This window comes from Mustelus asterias, chromosome 6 (assembly GCF_964213995.1).
Source record: "Mustelus asterias chromosome 6, sMusAst1.hap1.1, whole genome shotgun sequence".
NCBI lineage: Eukaryota > Metazoa > Chordata > Chondrichthyes > Carcharhiniformes > Triakidae > Mustelus > Mustelus asterias.
Window position 1 is genome coordinate 93,666,513 of NC_135806.1, and position 14,381 is coordinate 93,680,893.

The 14,381-nt window shown below is 46.3% G+C and overlaps 1 protein-coding gene across 17 annotated transcripts in view; it reads right to left on the reverse strand.

Moving 5' to 3' along the window:
• cast (calpastatin) overlaps positions 1-14,381 on the reverse strand; it is a 196,354-nt gene that overhangs the window by 152,976 nt on the left and 28,997 nt on the right. For all 17 annotated transcript variants that reach the window (XM_078214745.1, XM_078214739.1, XM_078214740.1 and 14 more), the window contains one exon: positions 12,901-12,969. In XM_078214745.1, coding sequence (XP_078070871.1) covers positions 12,901-12,969 — 69 coding nt within the window. The remainder of the gene's footprint in view (positions 1-12,900; positions 12,970-14,381) is intronic.

Below are 14,381 nucleotides of genomic sequence, written 5' to 3' on the forward strand. Positions count from 1 at the left end.
ACTCTGAAGTCATCATATTGCACAATAATCATGAGCATCTACCCTTACAGAGTCAGGAAATATCCTCCCTCCTACAAATGAGGACTTTTCATCAAACCTAGATGCTGATAAATAAGCCTTCATCCACAATTATCCTGTACAGGATATCTGCATACAAGAAAGTGCTCTTCAATTAGCTGCTTATTGTCCACAATGATTTTCATGCACATTTTCTGGTTCCAAGAGTTCCCCAGCCACACCGATGTTCAGCAGAACAACTATCTTCTTTTAATAAAAGCAAATTACTGCGGATGCTGGAATCTGAAACCAAAAGAGAAAATGCTGGAAAATCTCAGCAGGTCTGGCAGCATCTGTAAGGGGAGAAAACAGCTGACGTTTCGAGTCCAGGTGACCCTTTGTCTTTTATCTTCTCCTCATTACAGATCACATCAACTTTATCTTGCTCCAATCACAATGAGGATGCCTTCATTATGTGGATGTTTAATACCCCTATTTTTTAAAATTCAAAATGGTCCATGTTGTGTGAACTTATTAAAAAAACAAACACTGAAGAACATTATTATTTGCACTTTGACTAACATGCACATTACTTTAATCTATATAACAGTTAACTCTGGAACACAAAGAATTAGAGGTATTTAGTAGAAATGAGGTTTTAAAAATCTATCAGAATCACTGGATGCAGATAGGCCCTTGAGCCAAAAGGCAGATAGCTTGATCACTCTCTGTTCTATCAGATAACTTTTCCTCTTTTGGGTCATGTTTGGGCTTCCCAAAAAGTAAGCCTCTTGTTGTTAAATTGTAGATCACATTTCATTCATTTGTGTACTAATTGTACATACTTTAAATTTATTGACAACAGTTCACCAGCAGTGACCAGGGACTGTGACTAGCAAGGTTGTGATCTTGTGCCAAATGTACATGTTAGCATTTAAATGGTTATTTGATGAGTACTTTCAACAAGACATTAAAAAACTCAACACAATTAACCATTGTTTGCTGCCTGAGTGAAGTGGATTTTTTTAAATAAGCAAAGGTAAAGAGAAGACCATCTTATTCATACACCTTAAGTGCACCATTCCCCAACCTATCATTGAACTGTTTTTTTTAACATTCCTTTGTGCCATGCGTCTCGACATCTATGTCTGAAACCATCACACAATGAATGTATCCTTTGCATCAAATTTTCCTTTCATGCTGATTTTAAACGTACTTTTAAAGCTTTATATTCATGCCCACTAATCCTAGTAATTTGTTTCATTTATCCAAGCCATCTGATATTATACGTGGTTTGAGAAATTCATCCCATAGCTTTTATCGTAATTATAAAGATCTGAGTTTTTTCTCCCCAGTTTGAAGAAATGCATTATCTGCACTTGGATTGATTCTAGTTCTTTGCCCACCCTTTCTGCAATACTCACATTATTTTGGAAGTATGATACATTGTTGAGTGTGGTGAACCATCGTTGGTTACCACTGTGGGTTATTCCTATGTTACTGTTGGGTTAGGGTGTTGCCACTGTGGGGGTTGTATAATGTTGTTGGGTTAGGGTGTTTACCTGTGGTAGATGTTGTTATGGCACATCCCGGTCGGGCCCCGCCTCCTGGGGAGAGGTATAAGACCCTCTGCTCCGGCGGGACCCCTCCAGTCTGAACTGGTGTACTCGTGTTAGTTAGTTCCATTGTTTGCTAATAAAAGCCTTCAATAGCTGAAGCCTTGTTCCTCGTGCTTGATTGTCGCGCATCAATTTTATTAGCAAACATAAAACTCTCAACAGTAAAGGGAGTATGGAACAAATATTAAAACCAGAGCGTCTGGCGCTGGACCCACGTGCGGTCGGTGCCGCTAACACCTTCGACCACTGGTGGAAGTGTTTCGAAGACTACCTGGCAGCCTCTGCAGCTGTTACTACAGACGACGACAAACTCCAGGTCCTCCACGCGAGGGTAAGCGACACGATCTATCTTGCGATTCGTGCGGCCACCACTTACCCGAGGGCCATCGAGCTCTTGAAGAAACGATACACGAGACCACCCAACGAGATCCACGCTCGTTACCTCCTCGCTACACGACGTCGGCAGTCGGGCGAAACCATGGAGGACTACGCCAATGAGCTCTTGCAGCTTGCCAGGGGTTGCGACTGCAAAGATGTGTCGGCAGAGCAATATATGTACGACCTCGCCCGAGATGCGTTCGTAGCAGGGGTAGGGTCCTCGTACATCCGGCTTAAGCTATTAGAGAAAGGGAACCTCAACTTGACCCAAGCGATGGAGATGGCTGAGATGCTGGAGGCAGCGTCGAAAAGCTTGGCTCTGTACCCCGAAGACCACGTGGAGACAACGTGGCAAGAGCAAGCACAAATCCCTCCTCGCCCCACGGGCTCGCGCTCCCATATCGATCTGACGACGGCGGCAGCTCCAGGCGGCCAGCGATGCTATTTTTGCAGCGGAGCCAAGCATCCACGGCAACAGTGTCCTGCAAAAACGGCGATCTGCAGCCAGTGTGGTAAAAAGGGGCACTATGCTAAAGTTTGCAGGTCGAAGCCCAAAAACGGCAGTGCAGCCTGTGACCCTCCAGAGCGGAGACAATCTCCTTCGGCGTCGCAGTACCCACGAGGTCCGACCACGTGCGAATCCAGGACGGCGCCATCGTGGCTGACGGAGGAGAAGGAAGACCACCAGGAGTCGCTACGCTTGGCGCCCTCACCCACGTGCGATTCATGGGGGCGGCCATCATGGTCGACGACGACTAGGAGCGACCAGCAGGGGTCCTCGGTATCAACCTCGGCTGCATGCAGTGACGCCCAGGGGCCAACGGTGGCGTCGATCTCTCTGGACCAGACAAAGCATCACAGGCTTGACAATTCCATGATGAACATCAAGGTAAATGGTCGTACTGTGTATTGTCTGTTTGACAGTGGGAGCACCGAGAGTTTTATTCACCCTGACACTGCAAAAAGGTATGGACTCCGGGTTCTACCTGCCAAACAGACAATTTCCATGGCATCACGGTCCCGGTCTGTACCGATCCAAGGACGTTGTATGGTAACCCTAGAGGTGCAGGGCACAATTTACGAGCGATACAGGCTCCTTGTGTTACCGCACCTTTGTGCGCCAATTCTCCTCGGACTAAACTTTATGGTCCACATGAAGAGTGTGATCCTACAGTACGGTGGGCCACTCCCTTCACTGGCAGTAGGGAATCAGCCGCAGCCTCCAAATTGCCCAAAGCGCCCCGCATGCAATCTCTCCACACTAAAAATCACCACACCTTCTTTATTTAAGAATCTGGTACCAGGCTGCAAGCCCATCGCTACTAAGAGTAGGCGTTACAGCGCTGAAGACCGGATCTTTATCAGATCTGAGGTTCAGCGGCTCCTCAAAGAAGGGATCATACAGGCCAGTGCTAGTCCGTGGAGAGCGCAGGTCGTGGTGGTTAAAAGTGGGAACAAACCTCGGATGGTCATCGACTACAGTCAGACCATTAACCGTTATACGCAGCTGGATGCGTATCCTCTCCCGCGCATATCTGATATGGTCAATCAGATTGCGCAGTACCGGGTGTTCTCTACCATAGACCTTAAGTCCGCCTACCATCAACTCCCCATCCGCCCAGAGGACCGACAATACACGGCTTTTGAGGCGGATGGTCGTCTATACCAGTTTCTTAGGGTTCCATTTGGTGTCACCAATGGGGTCTCGGTCTTCCAGCGTGCTATGGACCGAATGGTGGACCAGAACGGGTTGCGGGCTACCTTCCCGTACCTGGATAACGTCACCATCTGCGGCCATGACCAGCAGGACCATGACACGAATCTCCAGAACTTTCTGCGCACTGCATCTCGCCTGAATCTGACCTATAACAGGGAGAAGTGCGTATTCCGTACGCGCAGGTTAGCTATCCTTGGATACGTGGTGGAAAACGGGGTCATCGGCCCTGATCCAGACCGTATGCGCCCCCTTACTGAACTTCCCTTGCCTGCTAGCACAAAAGCACTGAGGAGATGCCTCGGCTTCTTTTCGTATTATGCGCAGTGGGTCCCCACTACGCGGACAAAGCCCGTCCGCTCATCAAGTCTACGACCTTCCCACTCACGCCGGAGGCCCAATTGGCCTTCAAGGCTTTGAAAAGCGACATTGCGAAAGCCACGATGCACGCGGTGGATGAATCCATCCCTTTTCAGGTGGAAAGTGATTCATCTGATTTCGCCCTGGCCGCCACACTAAACCAGGCAGGCAGGCCCGTCGCGTTTTTTTCCCGCACCCTTCAAGGCCCCGAAATTCGGCACTCAGCGGTGGAGAAGGAGGCTCAGGCCATTGTGGAGGCCATCAGACACTGGCGCCATTACCTGGCGGGGAAGCGGTTCTCCCTGATCACGGATCAACGATCCGTGGCGTTTATGTTCAGTAACACGCAGAGGGGCAAGATCAAGAATGATAAGATCTTGCGGTGGAGAATTGAGCTCTCCACCTATAATTACGATATTATGTATCGTCCAGGGAAGCTCAATGAGCCCTCGGATGCCCTCTCGCGCGGAACATGCGCCATCATGCAGGAGGTCCGCTTGAAGGCCCTCCACAATGACCTGTGCCATCCTGGAGTCACCCGACTCTACCACTTCGTAAAAGCCCGCAACCTGCCCTACTCGGTGGAGGATGTCAGGTCAGTAACAAGAAGCTGTCGGATTTGCGCGGAATGCAAACCGCACTTTTATCGACCGGACCGGGCACAATTGGTCAAGGCCACTCGCCCCTTCGAGAGGCTGAGTGTGGATTTTAAGGGCCCCCTTCCCTCAACGGACCGGAATGTCTATTTTCTCAATATAATAGATGAATACTCCCGGTTCCCGTTTGTTGTCCCCTGTGCGGACACGTCGATTGCCACAGTGATTAAGGCATTCAGTGATCTTTTTACCCTGTTCGGGTACCCCTGCTACATACATAGCGACAGGGGCTCGTCGTTCATGAGTAACGACTTGAGGCAATTCCTGCTCTCATACGGGATTGCCTCTAGTAGAACCACGAGCTACAACCCTAGGGGTAACGGACAGGTGGAGAGGGAGAATGCTACAGTCTGGAAGGCTGTCCAACTGGCGCTGAAATCCAGGGGCCTTCCAGTCTCCCGTTGGCAGGAGGTCCTTCCAAATGCGCTTCATTCCATTCGCTCCCTCCTGTGTACGGCAACCAATGCTACTCCCCACGAGAGGATGTTCTCATTCCCTTGGAAGTCGTCCTCGGGGATCTCCTTACCAGCCTGGTTGACGTACCCAGGACCCGTCCTTCTGCGGCGACATGTAAGGGCCCGCAGGTCCGACCCCTTGGTCGAACCGGTCCAACTCCTCCACGCCAACCCTCAGTATGCCTATGTGGCATATCCTGACGGGCGAGAGGACACAGTCTCGATTCGAGACCTGGCGCCCGCAGGGGACGTAGCAACTCCTGTCGCTCCCATACCCCCTGTCACGAATCCCCTATCACTTATTTCTTCCCCAGACGTGGCGCGGTCAGCACCGGGACCAGTGCATAACAGTTATACTCCCATGTACAGCTTGCCTGAGACTCGGAGATCGGCGCCACCACAGAAGGTTCCAGGATCCCCTGCACCATCGCCTCACCAGGGTCAACCGGCCCGGGAGTCCTCGAGGGGACAGCCGGACGCTGTTTTGGAGAGAACGCCACCGCAAGCACCTGCCCCGGTGTCGCAACCGGTGTTGAGGAGATCACAGCGACGGTGCGGTCCTCCAGACCGTCTGGACTTGTGAATTTTGTATATATGTGGCCTGTTTTCGCACCCCGCCGGCCTTTGTTTTTAAAGGAGGGGTGAATGTGGTGAACCATCGTTGGTTACCACTGTGGGTTATTCCTATGTTACTGTTGGGTTAGGGTGTTGCCACTGTGGGGGTTGTTATAATGTTGTTGGGTGAGGGTGTTTACCTGTGGTAGATGTTGTTATGGCACATCCCGGTCGGGCCCCGCCTCCTGGGGAGAGGTATAAGACCCTCTGCTCCGGCGGGACCCCTCCAGTCTGAACTGGTGTACTCGTGTTAGTTAGTTCCATTGTTTGCTAATAAAAGCCTTCAATAGCTGAAGCCTTGTTCCTCGTGCTTGATTGTCGCGCATCATTGAGTGGACTGACCAGTGTACTGTATAAAAACTCAATTAATCCTCAGCAGATTGCAGCTGTTGGAGTATAAGTCAACATTCGAAGCCTTGAAAAATTTCTCCAATAATGGGGGTTGACTTATACACGGGGGATGGGTGATCTTACTGCTCGTCATGCCGGTCAAGCAGCGTGGAGAGTCGGTAAGATCGCGAGAGAGGCGAAAAGCCCTGTGCGAACTGGTTTCTCGCCTCTCGCCATCTTAGCAGCCCTCAATTGCCAGTGTGATCAGCCTTGCGCCTGCGGCTGATTTAAATATTTAAATCTTTATTTAAATATTGTTAGTGAGTCCTGGAAGCAACCGTCTTCTGGGTACTGCTGAGCTAGCCATGGTGCCATGAATATGTTTCATCTTTCATCATTATTCAGAAGGAGGTCCCCCATTTAAGAAAGAGATGAGGAGAAATTTCTTCTCTCACAGGGTAGTGAATCTGTGGAATCCTTTACCTCAGAGGCTGGGTCATTAAATATATCCAAGGCTGAGGTGGACAGATTTTTAATCCGTAAGAGAATCAAGGGTTATGGGGATAAGGCTGGAATGTGGAATTGAGGATTATCGTATTAGATCAGTTATGATCTCATTGAATGGCAGAACAGACTCGATGGGCCGAATGGCCTAATTCTGGTCCTACATCTTATGGTCTTAACTGAATACTGCTTAGAGAGTGAAATGTACTTAAGGGACTACACGTCTGTTGTTTCTTGTCCATCCAAATTTCCCTCAATTAAATACTGGGAAGATTGAAGCCATTATTTTCAGTCTCCCCACATCAAATTCTGTCCCCGTTCTACTGTCACCATCCCTCTCTCTGGCAGCAATCTGAGACTAAATCAGTGTGTCCTCAACCTAGCTATCATATTTAACCCCGAGAGGAACTGTTGACCACATATTCCCGCCTTCACCCAAGGCCACCGTTTTCAACCCCATAACGCAGCCAAGTTTGCCTGTCTGAAACCCACATACATGTCCTAATTATCTATAGACTCAACTATTCCAATGCACTCCTGGCCGCTGACCAACAGTCTACGCTCTGTAAACTTGAGGTCATCCAAAATTCTGCTGTCCATGTCTTAACTTGTAGCAACTCCTCTTCCCTTATTGCCGCATTGCTCACTGACCTACCCTGGCTCCTGGTCAAACAATGTTTTGATTTTAAATTCTTGTTTATAAATCCCTCCATGGCCTCACCACTTCCATCTCTGTAATCTCCTCCAGTCTCCTCAACCTTACCTGCACTGGGGTAACTCTGGCCTCTTGTGCATCCCTGATTTTAATTAGCTTACTGTTGGTGGCCAAGCTTTCAGTCGCCGAGGGCCTAAGCTCCGGAATTTCCTCCCCACATCTCTGTGCAGCTCCACCTCACTTTTCTCGTTTAAGACACTCCTTAAAATTTACGTCTTTGACATGTTTTTGGTCACCTGACCTAATATCTCCTCATGTGGCTTCGTGTCATATTCTGTTTTATAATACTCCTACGAGGCACCTTATGATGTTTCATTACATCCTTAACATTTACCTTTTTGACAAAGTTTTGAAGTACTACTCTTAATATTCACTTCTTTGACTTAGTATCAATCTTTGCCTGATACCTTAGGGTGTTTCCCTGCATTAAACAGGCATTATATGTTGTGATTAACTGAAATATTTACAGGATATTAATACACATTGGCAATTGGACATCAGATTAGTTTTCATGAGCGTTTCCAGAAAATATTCTATAAATATTTGAGAATTACCCCACACCATAACTCTATTTAATATTTCAATTTAATATTAAGATACTGTACTAGAAAATAAAGAAGTTATTCTTCTCTTGGGTTTCCCTGCATCTTTCAAAAGCTTCAATAATCTAGATTAGTTTCAGCTGCTTTCCTAACATCTAAAATGTTCAGAGAGAAATTCTGACAAGGTTTTGCCAACTTTGTCCTCGCAGTCCACAATGTTTCACCCATTAATTCCAGGTGGAGAATCACACACAAGCTTGATCAGAAATGCAATGTTTTCCACCAAATGACTCATTTTAAATTACATTCAGATCAGATTATGTGTTTATAATGACTGTGTACTTTAGATGATAGCTGTAAATCTGGTTCACAATTTGTGTTTTTTGGCTTCCTGACAATAGACATTCTCGTTAGAATTCCATTTTCCACAGGAACGCTTTACTTATATTTATTCTGGTGTAACAGCAACTTAAATATGATTTTCAATTGATGGCCAGAATTCTCCAACCTCGCCCGCGGCTGGGATTCTCTGGTCCCACTGCAGTAAATGGAGTTTTGGCTTAGCGCCAAATTCTCCACTCTCGCTGGGAGCGGGGGCAAGGTTGGAGAATCCTGGTCCATATCACAATCTGAGCTGAGGGTTACTTGTGAAAGCAATAGGTGGGAGATGGAAATGTGATGATGAGACTGGTGGGGGGGGGGGGGGGGGGGGGGGGGGTGGGGGGGCGGGGGCGTGGTGGAGTGTTGGTGGAGGAATATTGCAAATCATCATCCCATTGCTTACTGGTTTGGGGTTTTTTTGCACAACTGTTTTTACAAAAGTGCTCAAGTCTCTAATTTGGTTGTTGTTTATGTCTCCCCAATCCTTGCATGGTTCCCCATGCCCATTCTAGCATGGAGAACTGTACTCGTTTGGACCGTCTACATACAAAGACATACCTAACAAATGCATTCATCTATCAAAGTTAATCAATAAGAATCATCTGTTAATACAAGTTGTTGTAATGTGCCTTTAAGGGAGAACAGCATGCCATCACTTGAAGAGAAGTGTGTCCAGTCTCAGTTTCACTTTGGCCTGTGAGCAGAACACACACACAGCTCTGCTGCTGATGCCTTTATGTTTTCTACCTTTGCATAGTTGTTCTTATGTGCCTAATCTAAATAAGTGAACACTCAATATATTTCTCAATCCCTTATGAGTAATTGGTGCCTTTAAATCGTTAAACAAAATCCAACACAAGCGACTTCAAAAATTCAGGTAAAGTTGAACAGGGGATTTTGCTGGTACTAAAGAAAGTCAGAAGCTGGAAAAGGGTGATTTAGGAAACTTACATCTGTATAAGCATCGTCCATGAGCTGCACACATCCCGAAGTGCTTCGCAGACAATGAAGTACTTACTGAAGTGTTTTTCCTGTTGTGTATGCTGGGAAACATGGCAACAACTTTGCACACAGCAAGATCCCACAAACAGTGAGTTTTATGGCCAGATAGCCTGTTTCAGTAATGGTGGTTGAGGGCTAAATGCTGACGAGAAAACCAGGATGACTTCCCTTTTTATTTCTGAATACTGCCACGGGATTGTTTGTATCTGCCCAATGGTATACTGAAACTTCACCGAGATGGGCTCATGTTGGTACGGTACATTGTATTTGCATATTTTCCTCTATTATGATCTCAGTTGATGTTACTACTGGATAAGTCAGATCTCAGAGTGAAATCTGGCTTGATAGATCCTAATTTTTATTTTTTGTTTAGAAACATGGAGGGTGGCTACTGCTAACAAAAGAATAAAACATTTATTAAACAAGAGGAAATAAGGGGAATTTCACAGTAACTTCATTGCAGTGTTAATGTAAGCCTTACTTGTGACTAATAAATAAACTTTAACTTTAACTATGTCACACTATTCATCCAAAACTATACCTTGACAGAGATATGCAGAATTGTAAGGATAATGCAAGCTACAAAATCTATTGTATACACTAATGTTCACAGTCAGTAGGCAGTCCATGTACTAATAGGTGACCTGTGGTCAGACATTCTACACTCTGAAAGGTGCCACCCAACGCAACTTTTAGGGATTTCTCAGGCTCCTGATACTTGTCATACTGTGACTAACCACTCTCACCAGAACTCTGTCTTTCACACAAGGGTTTCCAATCTCCACACTCAAAGAACACACCTTGGAATCGTCTCCAAAACAATGCTTTCTCTTGGATGTCTTCAACAAGAATCCACCCTCCAGGGTTTTGATCTCTCCTTCTGATTGTTTTTGTTTAGAAACAGGGCGGGTGGCTAGTGTTTTTCTCATTGTTCCTCTCTCCTGGATAACCACGTGCATCTAAGCTTCACCTGACATGTCCAGCTTCATGTCAGCTTGTGGCAGGTTCATGCTGGTCAAATGTTATAAATACTCAGTAATGTAAAACCTTTTAAAATTGTGTCCTACGTGAATCGTGTGGCATCTGGTTTACATTTGTTTAAAGGTGGTGTGCACCAGTCACCTTTATGCAGTTGTGTGTATGATCAGTGATTTTCCTTGTTGAAACCACAGCACAAGGGAGGGGGAACATGACAGCTCGCATGAAGCCTCAGAACCAGAAAGGCAAGTGTTTGCAGAATGGATTCAGGGGCATGGAGAAGGAGTGGAAGAGGGTTCCAGGGGATGACAGAGGGTGGGGTGAGGAGTGATGTCAGAAGGGCCTGGCAACCTGGGTGTGGTGGGAATAGTCAGTCATTTAAAGTAAGAAAAGGGGAGGTCTAAAGGCTGGTGTCACTATTGTCCAAATGTGTGTCGTTCTTAGAGTGCTGGCTGGCAAAGTCCTTACAGGGCAAGCCTTTAAATTCACCTACAATATTCAATATACAATATTGAAGGTGGCAGGAAAGTTGTGGCCATGATCTAGAGCCTTTCTGTTTGATCAAGAGGCTCTTTTATAGCTCACCCATAGATGCTGCGTGGGTACCTCTGGTCCAGAAGCTCCGGGTTTGAGTCCCATTTCAGGACTTGATGGCCACGGATATTGCTTTCGTAACATGGCCAAATAGTTTGATTATCAACCTGAAATCCTTCCAATGCGCCAATGGCAGGTGGTTAGAGCAGAATGTGCCTCACTGTCAGCCTTGTTTGATGTGGAATGTGCTACAGTCCTTGGTAACAGTCTAATCATCTATTCCAGGAAAAACTCACTATGGAAACAGACGTAAGCATGCTTTGTCTGCCTCATGCGCCACACTTAGGGTATATTCTTACTGGAAGCTTATGTTTCATAACAGCATAGTTTTTATTGCTACAGTGAACGTCCAGCTACTTTTCCCTGAGAACTAGCCAGAAAAGTCAACTACATTCTTGTTCACAACTTTAATGTAGCTGGAATGGACACATCTTATAAAACATAACATAAGGGCGGCACGGTAGCACAGTGGTTAGCACAGCTGCTTCACAGCTCCAGGGACCTGGGTTCGATTCCCGGCTTGGGTCACTGTCTGTGTGGAGTTGGCACATTCTCCTCGTGTCTGCGTGGGTTTCCTCCGGGTGCTCCGGTTTCCTCCCACAGTCCAAAGATGTGCGGGTTAGGTTGATTGGCCCTGCTAAAATTGCCCTTAGAGTCCTGAGATGCGAAGTTTAGAGGGATTAGTGGGTAAATATGTAGGGATATGGGGGTAGGGCCTGGGTGGGACTGTGGTCGGTGCAGACTCGATGGGCCGAATGGCCTCTTTCTGTACTGTAGGGTTTCTATGATTTCTATGATAGCTGAATTTAAAAGACATGCATAACTTCACCATCCACATCATCCCAGCTATCAGCTACAAGAAGGTTGACAACAATAGATGCTAAACTAAACCAAGACATAACTTTTCAGTAAGTAGGTTTTCCACGCTTTCCTAACTTGGTTGGTTAAAGTTGCTAAACATAGAACCAAAAATCTGAATGAACTAATTATCCAAAATTGCCCATTTTCATTTCAGCCAATTGTCCACGGTTTGTTTACAAGCACAAGCCTCCCATTGCTGCTGGAATTGAAGGGGAGAACTTTACCAGCCCATGTAAGGTAGAAACAAGTTGGGGGTCTGGTAAAATCATTGGAAGCCTTGGCAAATCAGCTGCTATGGTGAAATTTTACCAATGGCAGGTAAGCGAGCAGCAGGGAATATGTAAAGGCCCTATTCAGGGCTATTTTTCCAGGCTGTGGGCATTTTGCTGATGGCAAGTTGATCCCCTGCTGCATGGGGAGGCCATCATAGAATCTGTACAGTTCAGAAGGAGACCATTCGGCCCATCAAGTCTGCACTGACTCTCCAAAAGATCATCTTACCAGGCGCACCCCCATGCCCTATCCCTGCATCTAATTTACACATTTTTGAACCCTAAGAGGCAATTTATCAAGGCCAGTCCACTTAACCCACACATCTTTGGACTGTCAGAGGAAACTGGAGCACCCAGAGAAAACCCACGCAGACACAGCAAAAATGTGCAAACTCCACACAGACAGTGACCCAAGGCCAGAATTGAACCCGGGTCCCTGGCACTGTGAGGCAGCAGTGCTAACCACTGTGCCACCGTGTCACACCTTTTAGGGGCAGGGTTGTGGGGTTTTTTTTTAAATCAAAGAGATGGTCTTGGGCAGGGAAGGCAGCTCCCACAGCCCCATGGATTCTCTGGATTAGTTCACCCTCCAACAATGAGCCATTCAACCTTTGAAATATACTTCCCCTGCCTGTCCTGCTGATCTCCCTAAGTCTCCAGCCTGCCTCAGCATGTCTGGTGGCATTGTTGAGGCTCCTCGGCTTCCAGTCCAGTGAATGGGCCACCATCCCGAACAGGACGCCATTCCCAGAAGCAGCCACTTCATTGGCTGCTGCCTATAAATTTGAGAGGCAAGTTGTTCCGGCCGACTATGTGAGCTGGTCAGTGCCGGACCACCCACCTGATCAGCAAAATCCGGCCCAAAATTTCTGCCTTCCCTTATTAGTAGCTTTGCTGTAAATTCAACAAGTTTATTATTTTTCATACCTCTGGTGCTTGAGCACTCACGCTGGCTCCTTGCTTTGACGATTTCGTCGAATCAGACTTCTTAGATCCCTATTTAAAAAAATACAAAAACAAAAAATGGAAGTTTTGTTATTTAAATAATTTTTAAGTTGGTGAATTCAGGTTCACCAGAAACATTGTACTTACAACTGAATATATATTTAGAAATGCAAGGCACAAAAATAGAAAGAACAATGCAAGTTATCTTCACAGTATTTTCATTTATTAATGGGACATGAGCATTGCTGGATATGTCAGCAGTTATTGCCCATCCATAGTTGCCCTTGCCAAGGTAGAGGTCACCTTCTTGAACCGTTGCACTCCGTGTGGCGTAGGTACACCCAGTGTTGTTGGGGAGGGATATCCAGATTTTGATCCAGTGACAATTAAGGAACATTGATATGATTCCAAGTCAGGATGGTGCCCAGGAGAATTTGCAGGTGGTGGTGTTCCCAGGCACGTGCTGCTCTTGTTTTACTAGGCGGCTTTTGAACATGCTGTCAAAGCAGCCCTGGCGAATTGCTGCACTGCATCTTGTAGACAGTAAACACGCTTGGCACTGTGCAGCAGTGGTTGAGGAAGTGAGTATTTAAGGTGGTGGATGGAGTGCCAATCAAGCGGGATGCTTTGTCCTGTCTGGTGCGAAGAGTTGCAAATGGAACTGAACACTGTGCGATCAGTGAGCATCCTGACTTCTGACTGTAGAAATGCGGGACGGTATCCTGGACTGTGCTCAGCTCCAAGTGTTACAACTGCATATATCCACACAAGTCATCACATTCCTGACTCCAGCCTAATAGTTCATGCCCAGACCATTCTAAAAGCTAGAAAGATGTGTGGGTCCAAAGATGTGCGGGTTAGGTAGATTGGCCATGCTAAATTGCCCCTAGTGTCAGGGGGATTAGCAGGGTAAATATGTGGGGTTACAGGGCCTGGGCTGGATTGTGGCCGGTGCAGACTCGACGGGCCAAATAGCCTCCTTCTGCACTGTAGGGATTCTATTCTATGATAAAGCAGCCAGTAGTGTTTACATTACAAATAAAATATTCCTGTAAATATAGTCGAACATCCCAGAATGATTTAGAAACCAAGGGGTGACATGAGAATATTTTAAATGTGCTAACAGTAAGTTTAGCAATGAGGTGTAAAAATTTTTTAAAATAGGGAAATGCTGGTGAACACAGGTCTCACCGGGTTGCAATCCTGCGGTACACTAATTGGCAGTAAGTATTTTTTTGCTCAGGACATTGCAAATGTACTGGAAAAGTCTAGACATAAATCTAAAGTTCTTTCCTGTTCCAGTCAAACTTCTTAAAAACATTTCCCCCTGAACAAAGTAAGGCTCATATATCTGTACATCACAGATTGTATAAATTTCAGGCATTTAGTGCTGTAATTTAAAATACAATACTCACTTATTATGGTGAGTCGTTTAAATTGATTTTTTAAAAATACAGTGGGCT